We start from the raw sequence: 14375 nt of genomic DNA, 5'->3' as shown, positions 1-14375 counted from the left end.
TGGGGCAAAGTTCAGAATAAAAAGGAAAAAAAGAACAACAACAACAAAATATATATATATAAAGAAAAAAATTAAAAACAAACAAACAAAAAATAAAAAGGACAAAGCTAAAAATTAGGGAAAGTCTTCCAGAGTACCCAAAGGCCTATGTACTTGTCCAAACATAGCCAGGGCTTATTGTGATTTAAAGTCTTCCCCTTGCCTGTAGGGCCCACATTCTGTCTGTGGCGGGAGAGGATTCCCACCCCTCTGACCCCTCCCTTGCCTCATCTAGACCTTAGCAGCTTCCCCAAACCTTAGCCCCAGCCTCATTCATTCCTCAGGCCCTGTGGGAACCCTGTGTCAGGTGTTATCAGAATTCCACTTGGTGATTTTTAAGGTTTCAAGAAAAACAGGAGTTTGGAAAGTTTGACTAATGAGATATCCAAAAATAATAAATAGAATGTGGAATGAAACACAGAGCTCTCTATGCTTGGCTTGGAGAGGACTAGAGGAACCAAACCTGAGATGATCACCAGGAGGTAGGAAGCTTAACTCTTTTTTAAAACACAGTTATAATCCTAAAAGTTTTTTTAGTGACTCAGAATCCCAACGGGAAACTGTATTCTAAAACATTTAGCCTTTACCTTGGACAGTCAGGGACCAGTTCGGATGTTCTGAGCTAATCTGAATGAGAATTGGGACAAGGCTTAGAGTGCTTTATCCACAGAGGAACCAGTCAAACAAATAAGAGTCCAGAGGGACTTTATCGGGTGCTTGAATAACTACCTAAGCAGAGATGCCAAATGCAAAACATTCTTAATCTATTAACAGAGGAATCTCTCTAGTCAATATTTTGTTGGCCAAATTAATTATTTACCCAACAAGGATACTATAAATCTTTAGTAAATGGGCCCTTCCTTTGTTCAGGCCAGCCCTTCTCTTAATTCTAAATTATTATATGCTTAAACCAAAATCTGTAGAATTTACAACTCTTATTTGGACACAGAATTTTTTCTTTAAAAAAAAACTCCACTGTCACTTAGATCAAACTGCCTCTAGATCTCAAAAGGTAAGTGCATGGGGCTGAGTAGGTGAGGCCTGGTCCCTCACTCATACAGGTGGATACCCTACCCCCTAAACAAACCCTTTTGACTGTTTTATATACTGAGTTTACTCATTATTCTGCTATTTTTAAAAGGGGGTTTGAAAAACCACTGACTTAGGTCGGCAGGCTGTCAGAGCTGGAAGTTACTTAAACAGTACTGGGTCCAACACCCATGGTCCAGAAAAAGTAGAATATTGGGCCTCTTCTTTGGGACAGAATCCAGATGGTTTCTTTATTCAAGAAAGAAGGGGGGGGACCCTAAAAACCGCTTCTGGACATTAAAGAAGCATCCAACTTCAATAGGCAAATATATCCTCTCATGACTGTTGTACTATAATCATTCCAGCATCTAATACTTTCTAAAAACAAACCAACAAAACAAAACAAAAAGCCTAGGCTAATAGATAAGACATCACAAATTACAGAAAGAGATGTTTATAAACACACTCTGTCCACTATAGCATTTAGGATGGAAAGTCGAGAGTCCAAGTACAATCTACGTTAAGCAAATTCAAAGTATGTAATTACAATGCAGCTTAATGGTTATTTATATTACAAAATGGTTTGTCAAAACATTGTCTACAGAGCTAACATCACTCAGCATTTAAAATATAACTCATTTACAAACACTTAATATATATACAACTTGAGGAAATATGCCTTGGTGTAAAATGAGGGCAGAGGGAGGACAGCAGGGAAAAAGTAACAGCCCCATTCCTTAGGTGTCTGGGGTTAAGGGACCAAATATAAGATTCAAGGTAAGGCGAAGGAAGCGTGGAGTGACGATACTCACAATGACTTTTTTTTCCCAAATAACTAATTATTCTTAACCTGCTTCCCAAGCTGGATTTCGTAGAGCTATGGCTAAAACTTCTAGCCACAGAGATTAGCATGAGGCTGCAATTTGAGGATATGACACCCTGGAGAGACAGCATACAGCAGGTAATGAACACCCATGAGCACAGTATGAGGATATGACAGCGTGGACACACAGGAGATGAGGGACAGTGTATATCCATACAAGGGTAGGATACCTTAGACACACAGGATATATGACACTGTGGACAAAAGGATATTCAGTTAGACACAGGCTTGAGTTTTCTACTAAAGCAATCCTTCAGGTCTTTGTTGCAAGAGAAAAATGAGACAGTAGACAGATATCTGCCTGGTTCAAAAGATCAGAAAGCAATTTGGTCTAATTCAGCCAAGTGTGCTTAACTTAAGGCACAGATGTAGGGCAGAAAGAGCCTCTGCCAGGTGGGGCAGCATGGATGGAGGGAGGCCCTTTGGATTCCCCACCTTCCACAAAGCTGTGTCCACCGAGAGTGAAGAGGTAAGGAAGGCAGAGGCCAGGACATTACCTGTTTGCATATTGTAAATGGCTAAGCAGCAGAAGTAAGTAATAGATGAAGATAGTGTTTTAGATAATAAATCAAAACCCATCCAATAAGGTTCCACTTCCTCTGGTTCTAATACAAAAAAGGATGAGAGACAGAAGAAAAAAAAAAGAGAGGGGTGGGAGGGAGGGAGAAATGCAGAGAAAAGAGAAGGAAAAAGAGAGAATCAGGGGAAGAAGAGGAGAAAAAAATGGGGAGAGTGTAGTAGGAGAAAGAGAATGGATGAATGAATTCTGAGCAGTACTTATTGCCAGGGAATTCTACTGTACAACTCAGAGGAGTCTGTGAGTGGAGACATGAATAGCAACTCTGCTCACTGTGAGGGGCGGCAAGAGAGGTCTTGGAAACACTTTGGTCTCCAGTGTTTGGGGCCTGTTTTCCTGCTTGGCCTCTGTGAGAACATGCTTTTGGGTGTTCAGGAGAGGTCTTGGCTCCTTGACTTTGAATTTGGCTTTGTAGTTTTGCACTCCCTGTTTCTGTAAAAGCTGCAGGGTGGCAAGATAGCGAATGCTGATGGGGTTGGGAGGGCACACCAGGTTTTTCTCAGGCAGGAGGGACCAGTGCAGGCAGCACCGCTCAGGGTTGGCCAGCATGGATGTCCGGGCTGCTGGGGAAGGGAAGGGCAGCATGTTGTTGACCTTAAGGTGCTTGGCCAGCTCAGTGGGTCTCTTTTCACTTTTCCTGTCAACCATTTTCAATCCATATGCACAAGCCATACGCTCATCCTTTTCCACACAAAGTACCTTCTCTTCTGACTGCAAGAGAAAGTTCTTACTCTCCTTACCCATAACATCCAAGCCGTTTTGTGGTGAAGCTTTCAGGGGAGGCAGAACTGAGAGGGCTCTGGAAACCAAGGAGTCTGAGTCGGAGAGCTCTCTGTCAGTGCCTCCACTGGGACTCTTGAGGGCCTTTCCCCTGGTAGTCTCAGGGATGACCCAGTCTTCTGTGCACCAAATATATTGCTTCATTTGTAGACTTTTTTTCTCTTTGTGAATGTAGGTGGGAAAGCAGATTTTGCTAATCTCCCTGGAAGCAGTCTTAGGACTCTGGGGCTGCTCCTGAATCTGGGAGGGGCTGCTCCGATCTTTCTCCAGGCTTGCCTCAGCCATAGCCCCTGCCCCCAATTTCCCAGCCTCCATCAAAGGCCTGGCCTCAAGGTTCCCTTGGGAGAGACTGACACAGAGTAAACAGCTGCTGCTGGCACTTTCTCCTACCCTCGCCTTTTTTGGTTTCTTCCTCGACCAGATGCAGGCAGTTGGAGAAGTCCTTCCCCAGCCTTGGACCTGCAAATAAAAAGCATATTACTCTCTAACTGAATTGCTCAAACTCTAGTTGCCCGAATTTTGGCCACATCCCCGTTTTGGCAGTCTTATATGAACCAATATTTTTCTTAAAATTGACTCACCTTTTAAAAGTTTTAATACCTATTTTAGCCTTATACTAAGCAACAGTATTTGTAAATGTCCATTTTGATGTGCTGACTCTTTTCGGATGCACACTAAACTCAGAACTATGAAAATAAAATCAAAACTGTTCAAACTTGTCCTATCTATAAGGATTTCTTGTACCGCCAGTTTCTGTTTACCATATCTAGGGTGGATGTTGCTTGGAGGGGCTGGAGAGAGAGCAATGAGCAGAGGCAGGTCCTGAGGTGCACAGGCATTCATACCTAAGGCACCTCCACCCCATCCACTTCCAGAGTACCCTGGTTGACCTTGCCACAAAGGTCACCATTAAAACAGGGTTGTCAGATAAAGATACAGGACATTTGGGACATACTTATTCTATGTTGTTTATCTGAAATTCAAATTCACTGGGCATCCTATATTTTCATTTGCTTAATCTGTAAACCCTACATTTAATCACTGGATTAGACCAAGCTTCCTTACAGTTTTAAATTTAGGATTCTATTATTGATTCCAAGAATAGTTTAAGCATAAACCCACAAGGTTCTGAGTAGAACCATTAGGACAGAAACTTCAGGTCTCTCAGGGAGTTTAGCACAGCAGTTAGGGAGCTCAGGTTCTGGAGTCCAGAGGACTTGGATTCAATCCCCGCCTTGGTCACTTACTGGCTGGGTGATCTTTGGCATGTTATTTTATCTTTTGGGTGCTGAATTATTCTTATCCAAAAAATGAGGCTGTTAATACCTGCCTCACGTGACTATTGAGAGGCTGAACAAATTAATGTATGTAAAGCATTTAGTACTGTTCTGTTCACATACTGAAGTGACCATAAATACTCAGAAACTGGTACTGCTATTATCATCAGTAATATTTTATTTCTGTTCTAAGAGTTTCTATTCTCCATTGATTCCATGTTTTTTGGTAATATTAGCTATTTTTGAGAAAGAAAGGCTTGTATCAAAACACTGATATACAAGAGCTCTAACTCAAGATACTCACTGCTTCTTCCCATCCAGTTCCAATAATAAACTCATGGGCTTTTTCATCTTGTTCAAGTGTAATGTCACTGATATTAAGAAGACACCAAATATGATTCTTTTCACTTCTTTCATCTGGACAAGTACAGGTTAGTTCTGTTTCTTCTGTGCTTCGAATTTCATTATTTTCACTATTTTCTAAATCAGTCTCATTTTTCGGACAGAAATCCATTACTGTGATGGTTGCTTAAAGTTTTTAACATCTTCTTCCTGCAGTTTGAAAATGTGGATTGAACTTTTGTTTTAATATTAATTTTTTTAAAAAGCAGTTAAATTAGTCAGGTGAAATATCTTTAAGACACATTCAGAAATGGACTGTGAACAAATATTATGAAACCATCATTGCCAACTACTGACATTATAAAAGATAAGGCTAATTTTAATTAAAGACTAATGGATTTAATTAAAGACCAATGTTAGGAGTGAAGAAAGGACAGGAAGACATTAGCACAGGCTCTATCTCTTGTGTTGGGGTACAGAGTGCATTAAAGAACATAGGTTCAAACATCCCCACCCTCCCATTCCAAAAATGTCCAAATAATATTCTGTTCACATCAAGAGAACTGTAGTGGCTATGTGTGATTTATGTACCCCCAGCCTCCTTGCCCTCCTCCTTTCACCCTTCCCAACAACCCTTGATACGGGCTTGGGGATCCATAAGCTTCTGAGGAAGCTAGTGGATTATGTAGTCTAGGCTAAGCCAATCATTGATTCATTCTCCTTCCCATACCTCCACCCCTGTGTTCCCACTCTACTCCCCAAAGTAACTACTACTTCTCAAAAAAAGAAAAGATAAAGAAAATAAGTGTTGGTAAGGATATAAAGAAATCAGAATCCTCCTTCATTGGTTGTGGGAATGAAAAATGGTTTTTGGAAATGTTTGGAAAACAGTTTGGTAGCTCCTCAACAACTAAGAATAATGGATAAAATATAAAAAAGGTACCTGAAGGTACTAGAGAGCACCCAAAAGCAAGCAGACACGGAGGGCATCTAGACTTGGAAATAGGAAAGGGGATAGGTTAGTTTCCTGTTTTCTACTGCTTTTTATCTGAAGACTGGCATTGATCTGAAGAACCAAGGGACAGAGTTCAGGGCAAATAAAGTAAATGGAAAGTGGATTGGGGAAAATTCTGGAAAGGAGAGAGCCAGAAGAGTGGATATCCCTAACTTCTTCGTAAAAATTCTGCTCAAATCTCTGGCTGACCCCTGAACTACATACGCATAGGTCAGATTCCAAGGAGCCCAGATGAAAGTAAAAGAACTGAACAGAGATTTCTGCTGCTGCCTACTAAAACAGAAATGGAGCATGCAGTTTAAGTCCAGCCAAAATAAGTGCCTTACTTGAAAAATTCAGGATTCTTCAGAGGAACATGATAGAATGGAGTTTCTATAATGTATGATTCACAATTTTCAGGATTCAGTCCCAAACTACTGAACACACAAAGAAACAAAATGTAAATCACCCTGAGATGACCCAGTTATTGAAATTGGCAGACAGGATTTTAAGAAGAGCTATTATGACTATTTTTAAGGACACAAATGAAAATATTCTCATAATAAAGTAGCAAATAGGAAATCTAGTAGAGAAATGGAAATCACTTATTAAAAAATGAAAACTCTAGAACTGAAAAATATAAAATATGAAATAAAAAAATTAACAGCAGATTGGAAATGACAAAGGAAGAGTCATAAACATGAAAACAGATCAATAGAAATTATTCAATACAGAAAATATATAGAAAAGAGTTTAAAAAATCAACAGAGCCTCAGGGACCTGTGGGACAATATTAAATAGGCTAAAAAATATATATAATTGGAGTCCCTGTAGGTAAGGAGAATGAGAATGTGGCAGAAATAATTTCTTTTTTTTTTTTCCTTTTTGTCTTTTTTACTGACTGGTAATGGGATCGCAACCCTCGGTGTCGCGCCTGTACCAGGGACCGGCAACAGGATCGTAACCCTCGGTGTTGCGCCCGCACCGCGCTCAGCCAGTGAGCGGGAACCGCTCTCCACATGCGATCCGAACCCTCTCCAGTGCGCCACCGGGCCAGCCCAGAAATAATTTCTGAAGGCATAATTTATGGCTGAAATTTCCCAAATATGGTAAAAAAAAAAAATTTATAGATTCAGGAAGTTCAGTGTGAATCCCAAGAAGGATAAATATAAAGAAAGCCACACAGAGCCACATCAGAGTCAAACTTCTAAAAACCAAAGTAGAAAGGGAAATCTTAAAATCAGTCAAAGAAAAACTTCAGATCATATACATGCAAAAATAACATAAATAATCCCTAACTTCTCATCAGAAATAATAGATGCTATAGACAGTGAAATGACTTCACTAAAATGCCAAAAAAAAAAAAAAAATGGCCAAACAAAATTTTATGCCCAGTGAAAATCTCCTTCAAGAATAAAGGTAAAATAAAGACTTTTTCAGATAAACAAAAACTTGGAATTTGCTATCAGAAGACCTGTACAAGAAATGCTAAAATTCTTTAGACTGAATAGAAAGGATATCAAATGTGGAATTCAAGAAGGAATGAAGAGCACCAGAAATGGCAAATACATAAAAATATAAAATATGCTCATAATGAATTAGCAAATAGGAACTCTAGTAGAAAAACAGAAATCACTTCTTAAAAAATGAAAACCCTAGAATTGAAAAATATAAAATATGAAATAAAAAAATTAACAGCAGATTGTAAATGACAAAAGAAGAGTCATAAACATGAAGATAGATCAATAGAAATTATCCAATATAAAAAAATATATAGAAAAGAGTAAATATGTAAATATAAAAGATTTTTTCCTCTTAATTTCTTAAAAATACAAATGACTATTTAAGGCAAAAATTAAAACTTTAGTGCCGGCCTGGTGGCGCACTGCTACAGTGCGCCGCTTGGGAGCGCGGTGGCGCTCCTGCCGAGGGTTTGGATCCCACATACAGACCGGTTCCCGCTCACTGGCTGAGCGAGGGGCGGGAGCAACACCGAGGGGTGTGATCCCGGTGCCAGTCCCGGTCCGGTACGGGCGTGACACTGAGGGTTGCGATCCGTTGCCGGACACGAAAAAAGACAAAAAAAAAAAAAAATTAAAACTTTATATTGTGGGGTTTATGATGTATTCAGCTGTAATATATAATACAACTACATCATAAAGGATGGGGATAGGGAATAGGCCTGAATAGTTGTAAGACTTTTATATTTTACATGAAGTGGTATAATATTAATTCTAAGTTCTCTGTGAGCAGTGGTTCTCAACTGGGAAGGATGTGCCCCCCCTGGGAGATGTGTGGTAATGTCTGGAGACATTTTTAGTTGACACAACTTGGGGACATCTAGTGGATAGCAGCTAGGGAATGCTGCTAAACATTCTACAATGCATAGAACAGCCCCCCACAAAATAGAATTATCTGTCCCAAAATGTCATTAAGAGCAAGGTTGAGGAAGCCTGCCCTAGAGCAACCACTGAAAACTACCCATAAAACAAAAAACAATAATAATGTAAAGACACAAGAAAAGAGAACAGGAAAGAAGATAGGAAGAAGACAGTAAAGGAAGAACAGCAGAACAAAAAACATAGCAGACAAACAAAAAACAAATAGTAACATGGCAGACCTAAATCCAATCATATCAAATTACATTAAATGTAAATGGACTAGTCATTGCAATTAAAAGACAGAGATTGTGGGATTTTTAATCTATTGACATAGATTTTTAAAAAGTTAACCTGAAGGTATGCTGTCTAAAAGAGACACATTTTAAAGATAAAGACACAGTTAGGTTGAAAGTAATGAGATGGAAAAAAATAACATATCTGTTAACTGCTGGATTATGCCTTGCCTGATACTTACCTTTAGATTCTTCAGTTGTATGCTCTAGTGAATTCCTTCCATTGTTTAATACTGTCTGAATTGGTATTTTGTTACTTAAAATAGAACTATTTCTGAGACAAATAGTGAAGAGACTTCTAAGAGGTATTTGTATACATGGTTAGGAAAGAACAGAAGGTCCGGGCAGGTCAACAGAGTCCATAACACAACTCCTCCCTCCTCTGAGCAGCAGGGTTGCCTAACTGTTGATAGTGCTGGGGATATATGTTACTGCCAGCACTTTTTTGTGTTGGTCAGGCTAAGAGAAAATGAACAGAAGGTCAGCAGCAAAGTATAGAGACTGCCAGTAAGAAGCAATAGAACTTAAATGTAAGATCACTAGGGACTTGGCATGAACGGAGTGACAAAGAATAAGAAAAACAGTAAAACAAGAAAAAATTCTGGGCTAAGACTGTGCTTCCCTATGGATAAGAAGTCAGCATGAAGTTTCTAAAAGCAGTGCATAGCAGAAGATATGCTTGCAAATGTTTGCTGAAAGAACAAGGCATAATTGTAAGGTAATTATGTATATAATTATGCATATAATACACTGAAGTATATTCATTTAGCTAGAGTGTTTGGGGAATAAGATAAGAAATAGGAGGAAAATTCCACCTTGTCACATTACATCAATCAGTCTCTCTCTTAGTTTCCTCATCTGCAAAATGAGAATATTACTTCTCAAGAGTTTTTGAGGATTAAATGAGACAACACACAAAAAAAAACCAAAACAAGAACTTGGTCCAAGTGAGGAATCAATAAATAGTAGGTGTTATTGTTTGAACTGTGTTCCCCTAAAATTTATATATTAAAGTCCTAATTCCCAGTACCTCACAATGTGAACTTATTTGGAGATAGGATCTTTACAGAAGTAATCGAGTTAAAGTGAGATCATTAGGGTGGGTCTAATCCAATATGACTGGTGTCCTTATGACACAGTTGAGTATGCTGTCCCCCCAAAACTCATGTCAAAATCTGATCCCCAGGGGCTGGCCTGTGGCTCACTCGGGAGAGTGTGGTGCTGATAACACCAAGTCAAGGGTTAAGATCCCCTTACCGGTCATCTTTAAAAAAAAAAAAAAAATCTGATCCCCAATGTGGCAGTGTTGAAAGCTGTTTGGGTCATAGGGGTGGATCGCTCATGAATAGATTAATACCCTCCCTCGGAGAGGATAGTGAGTGAGTTCTCTTGCTCTATTAGTTCCCATGACAGCTGGTTGTTCAAAGGATCCTGGCACCTCCTCCTCTCTCTTGCTTCCTCTTGCCATGTGATCTTGCACCCGCCAGCCGCCTGCCACTTCCATGAGTAGAAGCAGCCTGAGGCCCACACCAGATACAGCTGTCCCAGAATTGTGAGGCAAATCAATCTCTTTTATTTATAAATTACCCAGTTTCAGGTATTCTATTATAGCAACACAAAAACGGACTAATACACCTTATAAAAAGGGGAAATTTGGACACAGACACATGCATAGAAGGAAGATGATGTGAAAAGACATAGAAGAAGATGGCCATCTACAAGCGAAAGAGAGGAGCCTAGAACAGATACTTCCCTCACAGCCCTCAGAAGGAACCAAACCTGCCACACCTTGATTTAAATTTCAAATGTACAGAACTGTGAGATAACAAATTTCTGTAGTTTAAGCCAATCAGTCTGTGGTACTTTGTATGGCAGCCCTAGCAAAATAATACAGTAGTTGATGGTGTTAATAATGGTGATGATACTATCTACCCTTAACGGGTATTTTTCCCAGTTGAAAAATGGGACTTAATACTTATGATCCAGGCAAAGGGTTGGGGAAGTCGTAATCCTGATCAGAGAACAGACTCTGGTGCCAAATAGCCTAATAGTTCTAATCCTATTTACTAAGTGTGTGACCTTGAGCAAGTTACTTTCCTGGGGAAAGGGACCTTAGCCAGTGAATGGCCATCTTTGGGGGTAACTAAGACAAAACAGAAATTTTCAGTTAGCCATTAACTTAGGAACAATGCTATTTCAACTAGTGACTTGCTGAACTCACAGTTCTCCTTTTTCAAGTGAGTCAAAGTCATTCCAAGCTGAAGAACTGATAATCATCAATTCCTTGAGGTTAGCAGAGGAATTGAGAAACTGACCATAAGGCTGAAACTGCCCAGAGATGAAATCATACCCCAAAAAGGATCCTTCTCAAAAGTTGATTTCCGTTTATCTCCCGTTACACCCTCTTGTGTTGATCTACTTTAGATGTTGCTCCCCTAAAATTAAGAATTGAAACTAAGTTTTCTTGTTTTCCTTACCTTTCCTAATCAACTGCAAACAAAGGAATTCCAAGAGAAAGGGAAAAAGCACCCTGGCTGATTATTAAATCACCTTCTTGCTTAAAGGAAAATTGCATCCACATTAGTTAGAGGTAGGAGTCAGGTATTTTTAAGTTCCAGTGATGCCTGAGTGAGGTTGTTGTCTTTGAGCTCTCCCTAGTAGATAAGGACTCCAACCCCAAGATAACATCAAGTGTTTGAAGCTGACCAGTCCACCAACTGCAGACTCCATGACGCCAAAGCATCCATTCCATGATGGGACCTGACATCTGACTCAGACCCTCTGCTGAACCCATGACCAGCCTCCCCATTTTCCTGCAGGACAAAACCCTTACCTCACCATCCTGCCTCTTTCCCTTTATAAACTCCAGAACAGGCATCAGAAGGCAGGATGATTTTAGCCTGGTCATCCCCCAAATGCCAATTATCTGAATAAAACTTCCAATCCTTGCACCAGCTTTTGGACTTTCAGGTCATTTGTTTAGGACAAGGGGGCAGCCAAGCCTGTTGATGGTAACATTGGGTCTGGCTGCTCATCACAGTACCTCCCCACAGACAGGGGCTACTCCTGATGAAACAGAGTAAAGCTAGGCCTGTGAACCAAACTGACTCCATTTTCCCTGCAGAGGACACTCTATTACTTTTCCACTCCTCAGTCATGAGACCCCCCCAGGGCAAATGATTACCCTGTGGGCTGCCCTGACAAAATAGACTGAGAGGAGAGGAAACAGATATTTACTGAGTTGCAAAACCCCTCCCCAAGGTTTGTTTACTATAATTGTAGAAGTTACAGATTAACCTTAAGACCCCTTTAGGAACTCCCACCTGCGCACAAAGCATCAAGGTGACTGCTACAATGACCCTCCTGGGGTGACAATGATGAATACCACTGCCATTTTGGACCTACAAAGCATGCACCTATTACACAACCAGGAAGAACAGAACGGACCACCTCTAGTGACACTGGCCTGTACCCCTTAACTCCTTTCCCTATAAAAGACCCTGAAGAGCTCCCCTCGGGGGGCTAGCTTTACTGTCGCTACCCCCCTTATGCATAAGTCTATCTCCTCTTTTAATAAAGCGTTGCTTGCTTTACTGCTGGGTACATTGTTCATTTCTATGACTTTGAAATCCTAGAGCCTAATTTAATCACTGGCAAAAATTGGAAAGTTTTGGGCGCCAGAGAAGACTCTAGCTGAAAGAGGCAAGTGGTCACTGGGACTATTTTGCTCCCATGTCTCTGCTGCTGGTAGATCTCTCCTGGAGTATGTGGCCTAAATTCTGACAAGGCAATGCTTTATTCTCTTTACCTTTCTCTGATTTCCTGAGCCCTCTTCTGCTGTTTGGTTGGATTGTATCCACTACTATGTAGGTGCACCATGGAGGGCTCCTGGCTATGCTTTGTCTCTGATTTTCCGAGCCCTCTTCTGCTGTTCTGTATAGGTGCACCCTGGAGGGCTCCTGGCCATGCTTTGTTTTTCTGATTTAAATATAGTCGATACTTTTCTTCTTTATTCCACCAACAGTGGGGAAAACTTTTATCACTGTCAGTGGAATAGGTTGGCCCCACCGATTGGGACTAGGATAAACTGGACCCCACTGCTCCTCTTTTCTCTTTGTTTGTTTGTTTGGTTAGACATTTAGTTGAGTACTGGTAATCTGAATAAACCATCCAATCCTTGCACCAAATTTTGGACTTTCAGGTCATTTGTGTAATGCGAGAGGGCACGCCGAGCCTGATCTGTCAGTAACACTGGGGACCCCACAAGCTGTGGAAATTAATTCAAATGTCTAAGCAGTGGCCACCAATGGTCTGGCTTGAGTGCTAATGGGCAGCTAGTGTCTTCTTGAGGCATTCCTTGCTTGTGATGAGACAAGCCACTGGAGACCGACACCTTGCTTTCTTTCTCTCCCATGTGACCCTGACCAAAAACTCACTACTTTCATTTTTTGTTAAGGTAGAGATCAGTACTTCTTATAAAAAAAAATCTGTTTAATTACCATTTTGGCTTTACAAATAGGCTTAAAGTAGCATTTTGATGGTAATAAAAAAAATTCCATTTACCTATGGAAGGTCAAATATCTTTGGACATCCTACTTTTTTCCAATATGACATCAAAGGGAATGAATAAAATCTGAAAGGAAAAAATGATATTACAAATGACTTAAAACTAGAAGCACCATTCTATTTACAAAGAGAAGCATGATTAGAGCCCAGACAGACGGTGCAAACCAGCCTGATCCTTTCATATTTTGAAATTTCATTTCAAACACTGTGTAGCAGCCCCAAGAGGCTCCTACAAGTATACTCTGACCTTGCTCTCTTCTGAATTACAAATGCACTTGTACCACAGAACCCCACAAGTGTACAGTTTGAAAGAAGCAGAGAATCAAAAGCAAAGACATTTATTAAATAATAAAATAAGCTTAAACGTGAGGTCAATATAGCAAAGAAATAGATACTGTTTAGGAGAAATTAATTATAATTAGGATGTTCAAATCAATAAGAAAAATGCTCTGTGCTTGAATTATCTCCACTGACAAGCACACACTACTTGCAGAGCCTGTTCCAATGACAACGTGCCCCAATTTACTAGTTCTCAAACTTGGCTGCACCTTGGAATCATTTAGGGGGCTTTATAAAAAATACTGATGATCAGACCATACTCACAGAGGGACTTATTATAATTGGCATAGGTATAGCCTTTGTATTATGATTTTTAAAAGAACTGTCAGTGATTCTAAAGACCAGTAAAGTTAGAGAACTACTGTTCTGTGAGAAAGTTCTTCCTTATATTCAGCCAACATTGGCTGCCATGCCCCATCAACATCTTCCATCCCTGGTCCTAGTTATGCCCTCCAGAGCAAGGCTTTGTATTGGAAGTATATGGATGAGCTTCAGGAGGTCTATGATATCTCTGAAAATGCCTGCACCAGAATCACAATACTGTCTGTCAGGACAAAGGCTGAGAATAATTGATCCAGAGACTGCCCATTGTCTCAACATCTCGAAAACCCTATCAAATGGTTCCATGTGCTCATCTTCTCTTCCAGAATAACCATCTCCAGCTCCTTCAACCATTCCTCATGTCATGAGAATAGGTGAAATCTGGGGGGAGACTACATATATACAAATAGAGAGAAAGGAACACAGAGGCCAATAGATGTGATATTGGGTAAGTCCCTATTTTGCAGTATAAATTGGACCCAGCAAGGGAACCAGAAGAGGTTCCAGTCACATTCTATTACAAAGTAGCAATAGAAATGTAGGTAACAATAATA

The 14375-nt window shown here is 40.2% G+C and overlaps 1 protein-coding gene across 1 annotated transcript; it reads right to left on the bottom strand.

Annotated features, from left to right (window-relative positions):
- Positions 1-2712: 2712 nt before the first annotated feature.
- On the bottom strand, positions 2713-13229 carry LOC103601910 (chromosome unknown open reading frame, human C16orf46). The gene is made up of 3 exons (XM_008586317.1): positions 13159-13229; positions 4890-5137; positions 2713-3767 (listed from the first exon to the last, which is right to left on the bottom strand). The coding sequence occupies exons 2-3, from the start codon at positions 5097-5099 to the stop codon at positions 2757-2759; spliced, it is 1221 nt and encodes a 406-aa protein (XP_008584539.1). The 5' UTR covers positions 5100-5137; positions 13159-13229; the 3' UTR covers positions 2713-2756.
- Positions 13230-14375: the final 1146 nt, after the last annotated feature.

Source organism: Galeopterus variegatus, unplaced genomic scaffold (assembly GCF_000696425.1).
Source record: "Galeopterus variegatus unplaced genomic scaffold, G_variegatus-3.0.2 Scaffold3932, whole genome shotgun sequence".
In the NCBI taxonomy this organism is placed as follows: domain Eukaryota; kingdom Metazoa; phylum Chordata; class Mammalia; order Dermoptera; family Cynocephalidae; genus Galeopterus; species Galeopterus variegatus.
Note: the sequence above shows the minus strand (reverse complement) of the source record. Positions and strands in the feature narration are given on the sequence as shown.